A 17,456-nucleotide genomic window follows, 5' to 3' on the forward strand; every position below is an offset into this window, starting at 1 on the left:
CGCCGCGGGGGGCCGTTGTGGAGATTAAGCAAGCTATTGCCCAGAGTCACAGAGTGTGAACCCGTGAATCGAGTAGGCACCGGAGCGAGAATTGACGAGTCCATGGACATATTAGGACTCAAGACCCCGCAGAGCCGGGAATTGAACCCTGGTCCCGGGCTGACCTCTGCTTCCAGGTCTGCCTCCTCTAACCAGTGAGCCACACTTCTCCACAATGCGGTGATAGAGGTGATCCACCACAAAAGAGCAATCGAGAGTCCAACAAAGGATAGAAGCGGTAAAGCAAAGTCCCTCAGCTGTGGGGACAGACAATAAAATCACTGCAGGTCTTACACTGAGAGAAACTGGAGGAGGAAATACTGGTAGGCAAATCCAAAGGACCGGCGAGGAGAGTGCTGACTGAGGAAACCAGAAGGCGAAATAAATGTCACCTAAAGATCTGCACACAAAAATGAGCAGCCCTGTGGGCGACACAGATGCCTATGGCATTTCCCCATGAGTGAGCCATAGTTGAGGTCTGGTAGCGTGGCCAGTATGGCAGCCAGACACCGCATTGAAGGACAAGGCAAGCGATGCATATAGGTAAAGTGGCAGGGCACCTTCAGGTTATTCCCTCTGAGTCATCACCATCAGTGGAGAGTGAAACCTGCTGGTGAGGAACCCACCATGCAGAGTGCAGCTACAAAGGCTGGGGTCAGGCCACACGTGTGAGGGGAGGATCCGAAAGAGAGAAGCCTATGACGACGCATGCAGCAGTATCAGCAAGGGAATCCCAAGCATCCCCCTTTAATTTGAGGGGACTGTGCACCAAAAGGGAGAGAATCTTCAGGATTACCGCTGTCTTTTGGGGCGCGATGGTGGCAGCAGCTGTGTTCACCTGCCCACTACTCTGGGAATGGAGTATTCTAAGGGAACTCCTCTACAGCTTCCACGCATGTGTAGAAGGATTGGGGGATATGCCCATCCTTTCCAGCTGTCTAGCCATGTAAAAAAATTAGGGGTGAATACTGCGATCCAGATCTTTTTGTGGCGGTGGGCGGGGATGTGCCGGAAGCAGTGATGCTGCGATATGACTAGTGTGATGTCTGGCTCCAGGCCACTGCCTTGTAATGACCTATTCTCTGCATGTTACAAGGAGCTGCATCCTTGCTTCTCCTGCCGCCTTTCATAGAACAGGTGAAGAAAGCACTGGAACTGTCTGGGAAGAACAGGGCTTAGATGAGGCTCCTACGCTGCAGGAAGAGAAGGAAAAAAAAGTGTTATAGCAAGGTGAAACCCCAGGGGGTGGGCACACCTCTGCTAGAACTGTACCAGGAATATATGGGGTCACTAGCTGATCTGCTACTGAAGTACTAGGCTAAGACAAGCACGTCCCAATCCGCTCACGGGTAGTCCAACCGATGACGTACAACTAAAGTCCTAGGATTGTGTTGGCTACAGACCTCTGCTGCTGGTGACACGGAGTTAAAACAATTTAGTAAAACCTCGAGTAAATGTTTACTGGTTTACTTCATGAGGACCAATTTGGATTCACACCCAGTCATACCATGACAACCAACCTCCAAAACTTGGACTACATTATCTGAGAAATAGAGGACAAGCCCTAGAAATATACAGTGACATCGCTAGATGCAGAGAACAATTGTAACTTCCTTGGATTAAAGCTCTCAGTGTTGAGTTGTACGAACTTTGGTCCTAAATGTACTGCAAGATCAATGTGTGCATGAAATAATGCTAACCTTATGCAAACTCCATTGTCATGACTATAATAATACCATCCTTCCTTAGGCATGTTATTGTGATACACTAGTGGCATTGTTATAATTTGATACGCATTTATATGGGTCTTCTGCGTTCATATGGAAGGGCAGGCAGGTTTTCGAGAAATGGAAGAGAAAAGGCAACGTGGCAAAATTGCCCAATTTCACACACAAAACCTGCATGTTTGAATGGCAGAGTTGTACACTGACATCATATTGAGGAAGCAACCGTGCTCATGCCAGAGGAGGCACAACGATGTTTAGTTGGTCTCAGAGTTAAGGATTAATTGGAATAAATCAAGCCAAGTCCCATGAAACTAGTGGAGGGGTGGGAGACTTTTACATGGCTGCAGGAATGATCTCCTTCAAACAGGTTATGGCTAGAGCCAGGTACCAAAACAGAGGTCACGAGGCCTAGCAGAGCAGCAACGAATAGCAGGGCAGTGAGAATACTGCACAAGACGCCAATTATGGGCTATTGATAGTAAACAAACTTTTATTCTGGTCACATGCCAGCCTCCTTTGAGATAAATAGTTCACTTAGGCATTACTGCAGACGTGACCTTATTTAACCAATAATAACCGATTTAGAGTTGCTCTTTGCTGCTGTTCCCCGAACTATTGTTGCATTCTCTTTCAAAACACAATTACTGCATGTTTGAATATACGGAGCAAACTATTTGGAAAAAAAAAATCTAAAGTAGCTGCTGTGCCTACAGCTACCACCTTTAATGGGCATTTGCTTAAAAATATGACTTTGAGAGACCTTCGTGTATATGCCCTGGGATTTTTGCAAATAAAAAAAAGAAAATGAGTAATGTGACGGCAATCATAGGCGAGGGACTGCGACACCTGGGCTGGCTCATTTGTCTGTGAATGGGGTCCTCACCTCGGCCCGTCGTGTCATTGTGGGTGCCGGAACAGATGAAAAGGGTCTTTTGCTCCTCTTAGAGCCATTAATAGGTAAATGCTTTTGTAAAGGTCTTCTGAATGGAAGGCAGAGAGCACTTTAATATGCAAAGTCAGCCACGCAAATGAGAAAAGGTCGTGCGAAGGTAGATAGCTTCAATGCCCAACTTTAAACGCAACAGTAGGCAATGAATTTCCAGGTAGCAATTTAAATCTATCCTCACGACAGAGAAAATACGAGTGGAAAGCAAAAGAAGCGTGAAATGAAAGAAAAGAAAGGGAGAAGTCACATAAAAGGTATGCACGAACATTGCCCAACAAAATCAAAACATCATTCTTTGCTGCATCAGTGTGAACATACAGGCATGGGCAATCAAACGGGTGCCTTTCGGGGCGAAGCATTTTTAAGTAAATGTTTAAGCTGCTTAAATGTGGATGAAACAAACTGCATCACCAGTACTGGTTGGTCGGATTTAAATGGGCAACGTGATGTTTGGGATTTACATCTTTACATTGATGTTATCTGTTGATATGGTGCTCACATGTATTCACTCCTAGCAGAAGAGGGGTGAGCGGAAGAACTGTACCAGAACGTCCCCTCAGTCTGGGATTACCGGTGGTAAGGAGAGGTATTAAGATGGAATATCGACGGGAAAATATCGACTAGCATTAATATCGTAGTAAGAATATCGAAAATCAAAAATATCGCTTAAGTAAATATCGTTGTAAAAAATATCGTTTATTTAGAATGACATAAATATCGTCAAACAAAAATATCGATGAATAGAATATCGTTGACTAAAAAGTCGTTGTATATAATATCGTCAAAAAAATATAATGTGTTAGAAAAAAAAAAAATTTATTATAATGTTGTGTATAAAATTAGAAAAAATAATATTAGTAAAACTAAGGTTAAAAAAATAATATTTTACAAAAGATTTGTTAATATTCTAGTAGCGGGTTATTGGTATTATAGGGGATAAGGGTGGGTAGTAATTTAAAATTTAATATAAAAAATGTAAATAAAAAAACAATTTAGAAATTTAATCAGAATGCGAAATTTAAAAATAGTAAATAGATATTTACACGAAAATTTAATTTTAATGATTAATGAAAAAGTCATATTTAATTTTTAGTGGCGGGTAATTGGTATAATAGGGGATAAGGGTGGGTAGTAATTTAAAAATTAAAAAAAATAACAAAATAAAAAATTGCGAAATTAGAAAAATAATCAGAATTCGAAATTTTAAATTTCAAAAATAAAATTGTCACGAAAATTTATTTGTAATCCTTAAAGAAATTATTATAATAACATTTTTGGAGCGGGTAATTGGTATTTTAGGGGATAAGGGTGGGTAGTAATTTAAACATAAAAAAAAATAAAATAATAAAAAAATGCGAAATATGAAAAATAATCAGAATTCGAAATTTAAAATTTCAAATTTGAAATTGTCACGAAATTTTATTTATAATCCTTAATGAAAATATTATCAATAATTTTTTGGATTGGAGTTAGAATAGTTATTTATTATGCTTTACTATCCAGCACTTTCCCTGACTTATGTTGGACTGGAGTTAGAATAGTAATTTATTATGGTTTACTATCCTGCAGTTTCCCTGACTTATGTTGGACTGGAGTTAGAATAGTAATTTATTATGGTTTACTATCCAGCACTTTCCCTGACTTATGTTGGACTGGAGTTAGAATAGTAATTTATTATGGTTTACTATCCAGCACTTTCCCTGACTTATGTTGGACTGGAGTTAGAATAGTAATTTATTATGGTTTACTATCCAGCACTTTCCCTGACTTATGTTGGACTGGAGTTAGAATAGTAATTTATTATGGTTTACTATCCAGCACTTTCCCTGACTTATGTTGGACTGGAGTTAGAATAGTCATTTATTATGGTTTACTATCCAGCACTTTCCCTGACTTATGTTGGACTGGAGTTAGAATAGTAATTTATTATGGTTTACTATCCAGCACTTTCCCTGACTTATGTTGGACTGGAGTTAGAATAGTAATTTATTATGGTTTACTATCCAGCACTTTCCCTGACTTATGTTGGACTGGAGTTAGAATAGTAATTTATTATGGTTTACTATCCAGCACTTTCCCTGACTTATGTTGGACTGGAGTTAGAATAGTAATTTATTATGGTTTATTATCCTGCACTTTCCCTGACTTATGTTGGACTGGAGTTAGAATAGTCATTTATTATGGTTTACTATCCAGCACTTTCCCTGACTTATGTTGGACTGGAGTTAGAATAGTCATTTATTATGGTTTACTATCCAGCACTTTCCCTGACTTATGTTGGACTGGAGTTAGAATAGTAATTTATTATGGTTTACTATCCAGCACTTTCCCTGACTTATGTTGGACTGGAGTTAGAATAGTAATTTATTATGGTTTACTATCCTGCACTTTCCCTGACTTATGTTGGACTGGAGTTAGAATAGTAATTTATTATGGTTTACTATCCAGCACTTTCCCTGACTTATGTTGGACTGGAGTTAGAATAGTAATTTATTATGGTTTACTATCCAGCACTTTCCCTGATTTATGTTAGATTGGAGTTAGAATAGTAATTTTTTTAGGATTATTATCCAGCACATTCCCTGAGTTAAGTTATGTTTGGACTTAGAATAGTAAATTATTATAGTCTATTCTTTTCATAAATATACATTAAATACATTTGTATACAATTTTTATTTTCATATGACAAGTGTAAATTAAGAAACAATATTTTTAACAAAATATTTTATTGACATTTTGATTTGGTACTACAAAGATTGTACTTTTTTTTTTTTTTAATTTCACATTATTTTTGGTAACAAATTATATAGCATTTTTAGACATAAATAATGTTTTTATCATATATAAATTGTTATATTAAATTTTAATATTTTTATTAAAATTTAATATATTACATATTTATTATGTGATTATTTTTAACATGATATGTACATAACATACATTTACATTTTGTAACATTTGAGAAAAATATTATAAATGACATTCACTTTTCTAATAATAAACAAATAATACATAATTATTTTAAACATATTAATGTATTTATTACAATATTCATATGTTTTTTAACAATAAAAATACATTTATTAATACATATTGGGTATATTGTGGTATTTTATACAATGTATTTTTTATTGAAAGCCTATTTTGTCCTATTTTAGTTTTTATTATGCAGCCATCTTAGTTTAGGAACTTCACTTTTTTTTCTATCAACATCGTTGTTTGGGTCATTTTAGAAAACGGAAGCTCGCGGTTGGGAGCTGTTTCTTGTTGGTGAAGGTAAGTTTGTTTCTCATTACTTTTAAAGATATTTAAGTAAAGTTTAGTGATAGTTGTAGTGTGTATGTGTAGATATGTGTAGTACTTTACATAATATGTGCGAATTACGTGTTATTTAGCGACGTTATGGAGAACGTACTTTGTGAGGTAGTTCGAACAAAAGTAACGTTTACTGTCGATTAAGGGATGAATTTAGATTGTTTTTATCTTTTCTATACTATGTGTAGGCTATGCGTATTTCCTATGTTTTGAGGTTATTTTTTATTTCGATATTTTACAGGTTTTCCTTTTGGTGAGCAGATGGATTGTGACGTGTTTTTTTTAAGCAGGTACATACTTTTACATTGTTCTGCTTTTTTCGGGGTCTCAACTTTTTTTACTCGTGAGGATTTATCGTTTTTTTCATGGTTTCTATTTCGAGAGGATTGCTACGGGACTATTATCAAACAGTTGTATTTTTACATTTTGTTGGGATTTTTACACATTGGATATGGATAGCTGTTGGTAACATTTCTGTGGAAATTATCACCATGGAACATATTCTACAGCAGCAGAACCGTAAGTAAAAGTGATATTTACTTTTGGGTTGCATTGTGGTATAGTGTACTATTTAGTAAAATGTAATATTATTATGTCTTGTAAAAATATATTATTGATAATTTTACATGATATAATATTAATAAATTTTACTACATAGTATCTTTTATAATGCTTTGCTCACTTTTTGGAATTTTATATTTAAAGGATTGATTTTGCTATTAGATCTAAGTATGCTAGACCTTCTATACTTGGGTACATTCTAGTTTTTTGCTGCAGATATTCGTACATGTTTAATGTTTGTTTACTTAGTTTAGGGCCAATTTTAGAAAGCGATTGTTCTATTCTGAGTTCTTGGTAGCTTTGCTCTTTTTTTATGCTTTGGATCAGTTTGTGAAGTGTTGGTTGACTTCTCCCTAAAGTGGCTTGGAAGGCATTATGCCATCCTTCAACTGCGTTATTAGTTTTAGCTTTCTGTGCTATTGTACTAGCATATACATTCCACCATGGTATTTGAAATTTAGGTTGTCTACGGTGGCCTGAACGATGTAATCTTCCAACCCAGGTATCTTCAAAGTAGTCTAAGAAGGGAGTTAGTATTTTTTCATTGGTGCGGTAGAAAGGGCTGTCAATTAATAAATTGTAGTAGTTAGCTACTTCTGTTGTTGGTACATATGCTAATGCAATCAACTTTTTTATTTGATAAGCAAAGTTACTGTTTGTAGAATATTCTATGCTTAAAGTTGATTTTTGTAAGTGCCTCCATATGCTTTGGTTGTAGTGATAATAACAACCTTGTATGGAGGTATGGGGATATATTTTTAGGATTGCTTGAATCATGGCAATTTCAAAGTCAATGATAATTCTTTGAGGATAGTAATTATCTGTTAATTCTTTGATCGTTGTTAAAATGTCAACGTAGGTAGTATTAGTTTTGTTTGGCAGCAGAGTATAAATAAGAGGGATATTTGTATCTTGGTATTCCCCATGAATGGTGTAAAGTTGATAGAAAGGTTTGGGACAAACTTTAAAAGTCCCATCCATCATCCATGTTTCACATGATTTAAGCTTTAGCAAATTATTATTTGTAGCAAAAAGTAAAATTCTTTTGTCCTGGCTGTTGTTGTCATACATTAAGAATTTATCCTCATTATGTGTAATGGTATATTCAGGATATATTTTTATATCCTGAAAACTTTCTGGTGTTGGTGGAGTTGGATCAGAAGCACGTTTAGTTTTTGCAATTAATCTCTTTAAGTTGGGAATAGAAGGTAGCTGTCCTGTCACATGTTCAGGAACTTTGCTTAATACATTTTTTAAAATGCTAGTGCTTGTTTCTTGTGATCCTGTACTAGCATCTTTCAATGTTTCTAGTGCTTCTCTCACTTCCACTTCAGTTACATTTGGTGGGTGGTTATGCTCACGTACATTTAACACATTGTTATCAACAGTTGTTGCTCTACCATAGCATGCATTAGAGTAATATTTACTACATTTCCAATGGGTCTTATTTGCTTTCACTCTTTCTTGGGTGTAGGTGTAACCCATGTAGCTCAGCATTAGTTTTCCTTTTTGCGAAGTAATGAAAGTAGCTCCAGTTGCCATGTCTAAGGTAGATCTGTGGAAATATATATATGTGTTTTTAAGAATATTGAACACAATTTATAGAGATGTGTCTAATACTAGGCTACAGTGCTAATGTATACTTACTATGTGGCTTCACTGGTAAACCTTTTATTCTTACTTCTTTTTCAGATTTGTATCCTCTTTAAGTTCTGTAGTAGTGTTAAAGAATAATAGAAAGAAATACTTTAGTGTAATAAGTTTTTCATTTTAATTTTTGCATTTTTACACATACAGTGATTATACTTACTTAATGTAGTAGAATATGTTGGTAGTGTAGTTGTAGATAGGCAAATAATTTTGTAGAGTCTGTGGAAAAAATTATCATTGTGTTACTTGTAGTATTTGGATGATAGTAGTTAGATACATGTATTTAAAATTTTACATTTACTTAGCCAGTTTAAAAATTTTTTATCAGCTATCTAAGTAGACATGGATAAGGTAGTTAATAAAAGTGCTTACATCTAACTGTATTGTCGTTGTTGATAAGTTCAACATGTTTAGTTGTTACTCTAAAGAACAACAGTTTTAAAAATCGGGAGTTTATGGACTTATAGTAACTTCGAAAGAAAAATGGTATTTAACTTACTTGAAGTGTAGTGTGATGTATTGTAGTTGTAGTCGTTCGTTTGTATTCTCTTCTCTCAGCAAGGTAACCGTTTTTCTCCAAGTTTGGGCCAAAAATGGTAAATTACGTTAGGTGTGTAATTGTATTTATATGAGTGAGTTAATTAATGGTAGTTTTGGATTGGTTCAATTAGTGGAAATTCAAAATCATTGGTTGAGAACGTTATTTGGCGTGGGAAAACCGTTATTTTTGTGAGACGATGTTGCTTCACTATTTGTTTGTAAAAGTATATATTAAATGTTTTAGTGATGTAAATAAAATAGCAAAAAAATTTAAGTTAAATCAAAGAATAGTGCATTTCGAGTTGTTTATAAAAAGACGATATTTTTTGTATATATTTAGAGTACATAGGTCGTCGATGTTAGTGTAGTCGATATATATGTCAAAGGTAGTGTTATTTAAAATACAGTCGATAATGTAGTAGTCGATATTTAAGTAGTCGATATTAATGTTAACGATATTAGGGTTGTCGATAAAAAAATATCGATATTTGTGTGAAATCTATGTTATGTATAGGATGACGATATTTCTGTAAGCGATGTTTTAGTGACGATATTTATTATAGACGATATTTATGTTAACGATATTTCATCATGGAACCGTAAGGAGACCCTTTTCATTTACTCTCCTTTTATTCTTTATAGACCATAGTGGTTAGCAATGTGGGGTTTTTCAGTATGAAGTGTACACTGTACGAGTACCTTACAAAGAATAACCATACGTGGTGTAGAACGGCGTGATTCCATTCCGCAATAATTATTTCTCCATCAACAGCCCACCATTCCACTGCCCATGCCTTATCTCAAAGTGTGAATTCTCATGGTTTGATTAACTCTAATAACCGTACTCTTGACATGAGGATACGGACCTCGTCTTGTAGAACAATTTACTGATATATATTATACTTTACAGCAAATGGTCCTGAGGAAGTCTTTAGCAATTCTCAGATGATGAAACATGTTGACTTACTAATATGTACTGTATGAAAATCCGAATAAAGAAGATACTGTGTGCACAAAACAACGGGTGACTACATGGTGAATTGATGGCGAGCCTACAATTGTATTTGTTCTATTTGAATAAGCTAGGTCTGTGTCCCCAAACTCCTTTACATACATATATGGTACCAGATTTAAAGATTTATTCTTGATTATGTCCCTACAGACTGTCCTTACCACAACACCTGTGTAAAAACTCAAAAACAAACAATAAACTATGGGTAATCGCAGACCTACTCCTGTTTTCAGCCACTGATAATACCATACCCACGTCAGACGAGAATCAATTAACCTCCATCCAGACAGTTCTACCTCAAACAGAGGTCACAAATTTGTGGTAGGAATGTCTTACAGCGAAGCACTGATGCTTCACCATGCCGGCACCATGCCAGATCCTAGGTGATATTGCACACATTTACGCAAATAGGTTTTTTGAAAAGCTCTGCAATTACTAACGTGGGTGGGGGGGATAGGGTAGTTCTTAGCAGAGCCTGAAAGGTGAAGATCCAGGATGTCCATCAGGAAAGGTGGTGTGTTCCAGGACACCGCCAATAACGTGTCCCAAAAGACCGTAAAGCCTCAGAGTACAGAGCCCTAAAGACAATCATGTTAACACATGCTAGTATTAGATGTCTGACTGAACATGCATGAAAATAGCTAGATGGAAATAGATCACCCCAGATTAATTCTCAGTCTTTATTTGTCTTTCTGTGTCCTCGTGATGACATGCTTCGATTCGTAGGACAGTCTGTAAAAATAAAGTCTTTGTTTTCAGCTGAGTTAGTGCGTTTGGTGAACTGAAGTAAATAGCACTGCGAATACAAGATGATACCAGGTTGTCAAATGAAAAACCAGGACTGGGTATATCATACACTGCCAAGATTTAGTGATCAGGCCACACCCAGGTTAAAGTGCAACAAGTTAATATGCATAAGGGATTTCTAGCTAGCTAGCATACGTAGCCCTTTCATTTATTCGATTTAGTGCATAATTACGGTCTTTACATACAAGGGGTTTGCCTCTCTAACCAGGGCTTTCAAAATTCAATTTCTTCTCCGGTCCAATTTAACCTTGTTAACTGGGATCATCTAATACCTACAGCTTCCTGTCTGCACAGCACTCGAGCACTGTTGCCACAGACATCAGGCCTTGCCTTGTTAACCCAGGAATTAGGAGCTGGTGGCCTCATAGCAAGGCTCCTTAGAATCTCTCCCCCTGGGAGTTAACTTAGCTCTCTGCTTCCCATCTTACCCCAGACTGACTCTTGCTTCTGCTGCTTGTGTTGGTAACATTCAAATCGGACAGCAACGGCCAAGACCATGTCGCTTTCCGGAAGGCTGGATAACATGGTATCCTGTTCAGAGAGGTGTAAACAGTGTTACCATCAAATATGCCTAGGAAATGGCTACATGAGCAACTCCTGTAACTCTTTTAGACCAGCGACATAGTGACCCTACCCAAAAAAAATTCAAGAATTAAAAAAATATATATTTAAACAATTGGCAAACATTCTGAATACATTAGCTGCCAATACAGTGACAGGAACATGAAGGGTGCCCTGTCTTAAATGAAAGTATTGGATGCAGGTATTGGTTCCATACAGCAATTCTAGATGGACAACGGGGCGATGTACATCGAGGATTAAAAAATTAATTCTTGACCAACTGTGGGAGAGGGGTGACCTTCTTCCGACTTGATTTGGGGTTTGTGGTGGGGGTTGGACAGCCTCCTGTTGTTCCTCACCCATTTACAAGAAAAGGAGGTCATAGTAGAGAAAGGGCTACAGATGGGAAAGTTTTCAGGGATTTGGTTTTAGCACAAACGCTAATAAGCAGAAATCAGGCGGAGCTACCAACAAACTGTGCACAGCATAGCCACTTCGCATCTTTGCTTACAAGTCACCCTCTGTGTCTCTGGAGTTCTTTTGTCCATGGTTATGGAAACCGATTATCAATGAGTTTCCTGACACCATCACATTCCAACAATAACAAGGGATCTCAAGCGATTATGCAAGCGATGCAACAGATCACAAGGCAGTTTGGCAAAATGTCACACCACTAAGTTATCTTTAAAAAATATATTTTTTTTGTGGGTTTAGCTACATCCAACATGCTCTGTAGAACATAAGTGTACAGGTCCATCACGTGGTTTTCACCAGACATGCACTTTTCCCATTCCTTTCCCAAAAAGATGGAGTAGAAAGAGAACAAATTCTGATTAGTAGGTGTTGCCTTTTTTGGGTAATTAAAGCTTAAGACACATTTTTAAGCCCAAACATGTGACCTTAAATGACAAGTTTATCTGTAGAAAGGGTTGCTCAACTCTCGACCCAATTCCTTATTTACGCTTATAAGTGTAATCTACGGGGCTAAACAACTACAACTCTGCCCCATGTGCAGAATTGTGGCTCACTAGGTGGAGGTTCACTACTTAAGTGGAAAAGTCCACCTTCCTGATGGACCTCTGTGCATCAGTAAGTTTAGGAAGGCATGGAGGGGGGAGGAGGGAATGGGGATGGCTATGAGTATGGCCTCGTAGGATAGGAAAGGGGAAGGGATCACCCACACATTTTAAGGGGGGTGAAAGACAAGAGGTCTGTCCACAATTAAAACTTTTTTCTCTGATGAGACAAAAAGCAGCACACAGAGTTCAAGCCTAAACAGGTGAATTTTCCAAGTGCTGTACTGTAAATCTACGTAAGTCATAGGCTTCAACGACCAATGAGATGGCACGGAAAAAAGCAGTGATTCAGTATTTCAGTATAATTTTGTATCCCAGACAGGAGGAGTACGTTTATTCAACTCCCCTAGAATTAGCATATTTTCTATTTCATTCATTAGCGCAGAAATTGGCCAGGGGGTAAGAATTTCTCCTAGAAGAGAAAGAATTTGAGAACCGGTCTGTCAGAACGCGACAGGTGGCAACCGTGGCGACGGGGTGGCTATCTCCAGGCTGCAATTTGACTAGAACAAAACAATGGCAGCTCAGTTTACAAGCCGACTCGTCAGTTTTTTTCTTCCCCATGCTTGTTTTTTTGTTTTCTGTTTTCAGGTATCGCTTAGTGCTCAGCTCTCTCTCCAATGTATACATTTCCTTTTAAATCTTCTTATAGCTACGGCTTTTCTCAGAGAAGCATACAGGCCATTAAGTCATGTTTTAAGATTCTGGATGGGGCCAGGGCTCACAGCTGAAAGTCGGATTGAAAGTTGTGTATAGTCTTCTGTATTCATTAATAAAATGCAATCCTGCCATCTGTTTACTTTAGTAATAATTTAAGAATCGCTTAAACGGCTATCATTTTTTTTCAGATGGGTTCTTATTTTACTTGCTATTTCAAGTTCATATTTCAAAAGTGGAAAAATACAGAATATTATTTTCTTCCATTTTTTTGGCCATGACATAAATTAACTGAATCACAAAGCAGGAGGGGGCAGAGCGGGTGGAATAGTGATAAGCAGCAGGTCTGACCCCACGGTGCCCACATTGGTACTCCTATATAGACACACAGGGTCCGATTCACAAATGGCCTCCGCAGTCGTGGCACAGGAATAGAGGGGACACTGATGGCAGGGCCCCCCCCCCCCACTTGCGGCAGGACCTCTGTCCTGCAGTTATCCATTGCCGAGGTCCTACCACAAGTGCAGCGCCACTGCCACAACTGAAGTCACCCACCACGACTCCGGGGCCACCGCCATGATTGCAGAAGCCCTTTATGAATCAGCCCCACAAAGTTTGAAAATCGGGGTACGAGGATGCACACAAATAAACAACAAACTTTTTTTTTTTTTCAAACCAAGGTCGTTTTGATGGACAGAAGGTGTTTTTTGTACTTTTGATCAAAGGAACACACAGGTTTGCCTTGTGCTTTATACAGGAACTGTCAGTTTAGATACCGTCCAATGTTGCTTAAACCAACAATTGCCTACTCTGCACATTCTACCTGTGGTTGTTGTTTGAGAGTTAGTTTTAATCATAGGAGGCCGCAATAAAAACGTTGTGCCTGTTGGGGATGTCAAGGTTCTCACTTAGTGGTACGAGGGGTGCACCCTTGAAATTACCGCCCAATACCCTTGCCACTCCCTCGTCTTAGGGGTCACTGAAGGTAGAGTCAGGAAGAAACAAATAGATAAGGAGACTTTATAATGCCTAGTTTACTTTCTGCTGTTTTCACTCCTTGTTCTTCCTCTAAACAGCTACTGGCAATACCAGGGTACTACAGGGCAAGTGGTCAAGTCTGTGATGTCCATTAGAGGTCAACGGGTTCCGATGTCTCATCAGATGCTCTAGCATGTTTGTGATTCAACGTCAATGTTACTGCTCTTCCTGTTCTTTCTGCTTTTTAGGGCCACTGATCCAAAGGGTCCGGCCAGTGCGCAGCACTGACGTAAAACAAACACGCTATGTTATGGCCCCTACTAAGTTTTCTATAATCGGTCAATGTCTCCAGCAAAAACCAAAAGTAGTGATGCCTGAATAATGAGCGGGCCCCAATACCTCAAGCTTTCTCTGTACAGACTGTTAACCTGATGACAATCACTTAGTCAATTTTATTTCGGGTTGTTAAGTGTCCCGTCTAGAAAGAGGTCTATGATGATAAAATGGTTGGAGCACGGCCGGACAGCCCAATTCCTAAGTTAGCGAAGAGCTGAGCCGAGATATGAAACCGATGTACATTCTCAGGTACAACATGAAAATTAAATTTACATTATTCACATGAACGTGAACAAAACGGGTGTAGAATAAGAGACAGCAACAAATAATATATCTTGTGAGTTACTTTTGAATTTTTTAAGAATTGTATTTAGAGCCAGAGTGCCAGACCATCTTACTTTGCTGGTGACCCAATCCCTGCATCAAAGACAAAAGAACCTAGAAATGCCATCTTACCAATTTGGTTAAACTGCATTAATGCTTCACTCCAGGAAGGCTCCCCGAAGGAATCTCTTACATTTGGTCTTATTAGACCTTTTCAAAGAAATATAGAGTGTATTCCCAGAAAACAGAAACGTTTCGACCAGTAACTTGACCCTCACACCCTTTATGTTGAGCTTATTGTAAAAAAAATGTAGATCACATCAAAATGAACATGTTGTTATGTCATGTTATGTTAGGTGGATTTGTATAGGAAGTTTAAGCTTCACATTACACATTAACAATACACAACTTTTAGTAACCTACAAGTCAGGCTTTAGAACAGGTCACCGTACTCTGAATAAAGGGAAGCCTTCCTCCTTTTCGTACTGGATCTCCCCTCAGCATTTGACCCAATTGGTGACGACCGCCTACGTACCATCTTCCAATAGCATATGGCCTCTGCCGGTACTGCCTTAAGCTGGCTACACTCATACAAGTCTAACTGGTTGCAGCAAGTACCTCCAAACTAAATCCATCACCATTTGGGGTACCCACAAGGCTCTGTCTTAGCCCCCATCCTGTGCAATCTCTATATCAAGAGACTTGGAGCTCTCTAATACAAATATGGTGTTTTTTTCATCAATATGCGTACAACATCGAAGTCTACATGAAAATGAACTGCCAGGAAGGCCTCTTAGGAATAGTTAGTCGGAAGTTGAAACTGTAGCCAGAAAACCAGTTTCCTTATCCTCATTCCAAAACAAATAATGGAAAACCAATAGACTGGATTAAAATCCTCAATGACACAGGCAGTTATCCCAAAATACTTGGCTATCCTGCAAGACTCCCGTCTGAGCCTGGACTCCCACATCTGGCAAGGCAACAGTCAAAGGAGCAAATTATCATTCTAGAATTCTATGAAATATCAGGTAGTTATCCCTAGAGATGACCTTAAAATCAGGGGCAAGCCATGGTCATATCAAGAGGTGAATTTAGGAGTGCTTGGCTCACTGGACTACCTAAAATCTCGTTTACAGCAAAGAAAGGCATCCTTTGGCTTACTGCCCGATTCATCATTGGCAGGGGAAAAATGGAACATATCTCCTCCATTCCACCTTCACTGGACTGATACCTCTTGAGGTACACAAAATCTACAAAATGCCTTGCCTCAGAAAGCCATACACTGCAACACCTCATCATATCCACCTCCAAAATTTCTATTCTAGGAGGATTTAATTGTAATGTTTGTTCCACACCTTACAAATGACCGTCCCTGAGGAAGATATGTAGTCCCTACAAAAAGACCTTCTGTCATTTATTTGGGCATGCAGGGTGCCACAGGTCCAGGCTAAAATTATGAAAGCTCCAAGGTAAAAAGGGTGAACAGATATGCAAGCGTATTACAGAGAGGCCTACATTACAACAGTGGTTGAATGAACGGCCTGAGAAATGGAAAAAATATAGTTCCCATGGTACGGGCTTTAGCTGGGAGATCAATCTTGGACCTGCCACAGTTGCATAAATCCCAAAGTTTTAGGAATACTTACTTATCAATATGAGTGAAAACAGTCTTCGGTGTATCGGACAGAGCAACAAGGGCAGGCAGTTTAACATCATTCCCTTCCACTAACCCACCAATACACAGTAACCCCTCATTTACACCAGCCAAAGAGTCAACTACATTTAAAGGATGGAAGGAGGAAGATTGCTGGGTAATTTTAGATGTCTTCAGGGGGCAATTAATAAAATCCTTGGAAGAGTGTAAGAAGGAATTTGGCATTACTGAGGCAGACAGATTCCCATATCAGCAGTTGAGGCATCAAGTCCTGCACTCGCAATTAAAACTGGCAACTAGAGAACTGACTTACCTGCAGAATTTGACTGGAACATCTTACGCAGTAAAGGCCTGACAGCAGGTATCTATTAAGTCTACTAAATTCCACTAGGCAAGTACTAAATACTGTCAATCGACATATTGGATAACAAATGGGAAACGCCCTGGAAGACACCCGAAGACCCGCAACAGTATCCCACTCAGAGAGTCTGCATAAAAGCTCCAATACTTGTGGTATAGAACACCAGACACACCAAAACACATGTACCATCCGATAATTCTAAGGAATATTAGATGGTTTATCCCTAGATAAACAGTTCTGCATGTTAGAAATAAATACGATGTTATGAATTGAGTCGTATGCATGATGTTTGTTGCATGGCGTCAGTTTCACCTTAGTACATCAGATTACACCAATGTGTTTAGAGGCATTTATTTAAAACACAAATGTAGAAACATTCATGCCCCGCCCAACAATGCCATTAGAGTACTAAGACGTTTGTCATGCGGACTCTATATGCAGTGCTTTAAATGGGCCGGTCCTCACCCGTACTGAGTACCGGCACTTCTTAGAATTATCGCTCTGAGTACCGGCACTTCTCTACTGCCCTTGAGAGTACCGGTACTCATGAAAAGGTAGGCTCACTGGCTGTGCTGGGGAGCAGGAGTGGAATGTGCCTCTGGCAGCCAAGGCGACCCTTCTGTCTCGCCGATCTTAGCCCCAGCTGAGCTATTCAGCGGGGCTTTCTTTGAATATTGTCCGGGTGCTCGCCATCACGCTGTGATGTGCTTGATGGAGCAGGGTCCGTTCAGGCGAGCAGAGATGTGAGAGAGGGTGGACAGCGAAAGAGTGCGAAGCAGGTAAAGAATCCGATGTGTAAATGAAAACAAAAGAGATGTGGAAGAAACAGAGAAGGGCTCCTGGCGTGCGTAAAACAGGAGGGGAGTGGTTCCAGTGAAAGACAGGAAGAGAAGCAGCTGGGAGGGACGCAAG

At 38.7% G+C, this 17,456-nt stretch overlaps 2 protein-coding genes across 2 annotated transcripts in view; both read right to left on the reverse strand.

Moving 5' to 3' along the window:
* The window catches only part of GAB3 (GRB2 associated binding protein 3), a 394,003-nt gene that overhangs the window by 352,731 nt on the left and 23,816 nt on the right, over nucleotides 1–17,456 (reverse strand). The window lies entirely within an intron of this gene.
* On the reverse strand, nucleotides 5,717–9,546 carry LOC147718547 (uncharacterized). The gene is made up of 2 exons (XM_086966740.1): nucleotides 8,236–9,546; nucleotides 5,717–8,143 (listed from the first exon to the last, which is right to left on the reverse strand). The coding sequence occupies exon 2, from the start codon at nucleotides 8,128–8,130 to the stop codon at nucleotides 6,727–6,729; it is 1,404 nt and encodes a 467-aa protein (XP_086822866.1). The 5' UTR covers nucleotides 8,131–8,143; nucleotides 8,236–9,546; the 3' UTR covers nucleotides 5,717–6,726.

The sequence above is a fragment of the Lissotriton vulgaris genome, chromosome 4_1 (genome assembly GCF_964263255.1).
Source record: "Lissotriton vulgaris chromosome 4_1, aLisVul1.2, whole genome shotgun sequence".
Taxonomy (NCBI): Eukaryota; Metazoa; Chordata; class Amphibia; order Caudata; family Salamandridae; genus Lissotriton; species Lissotriton vulgaris.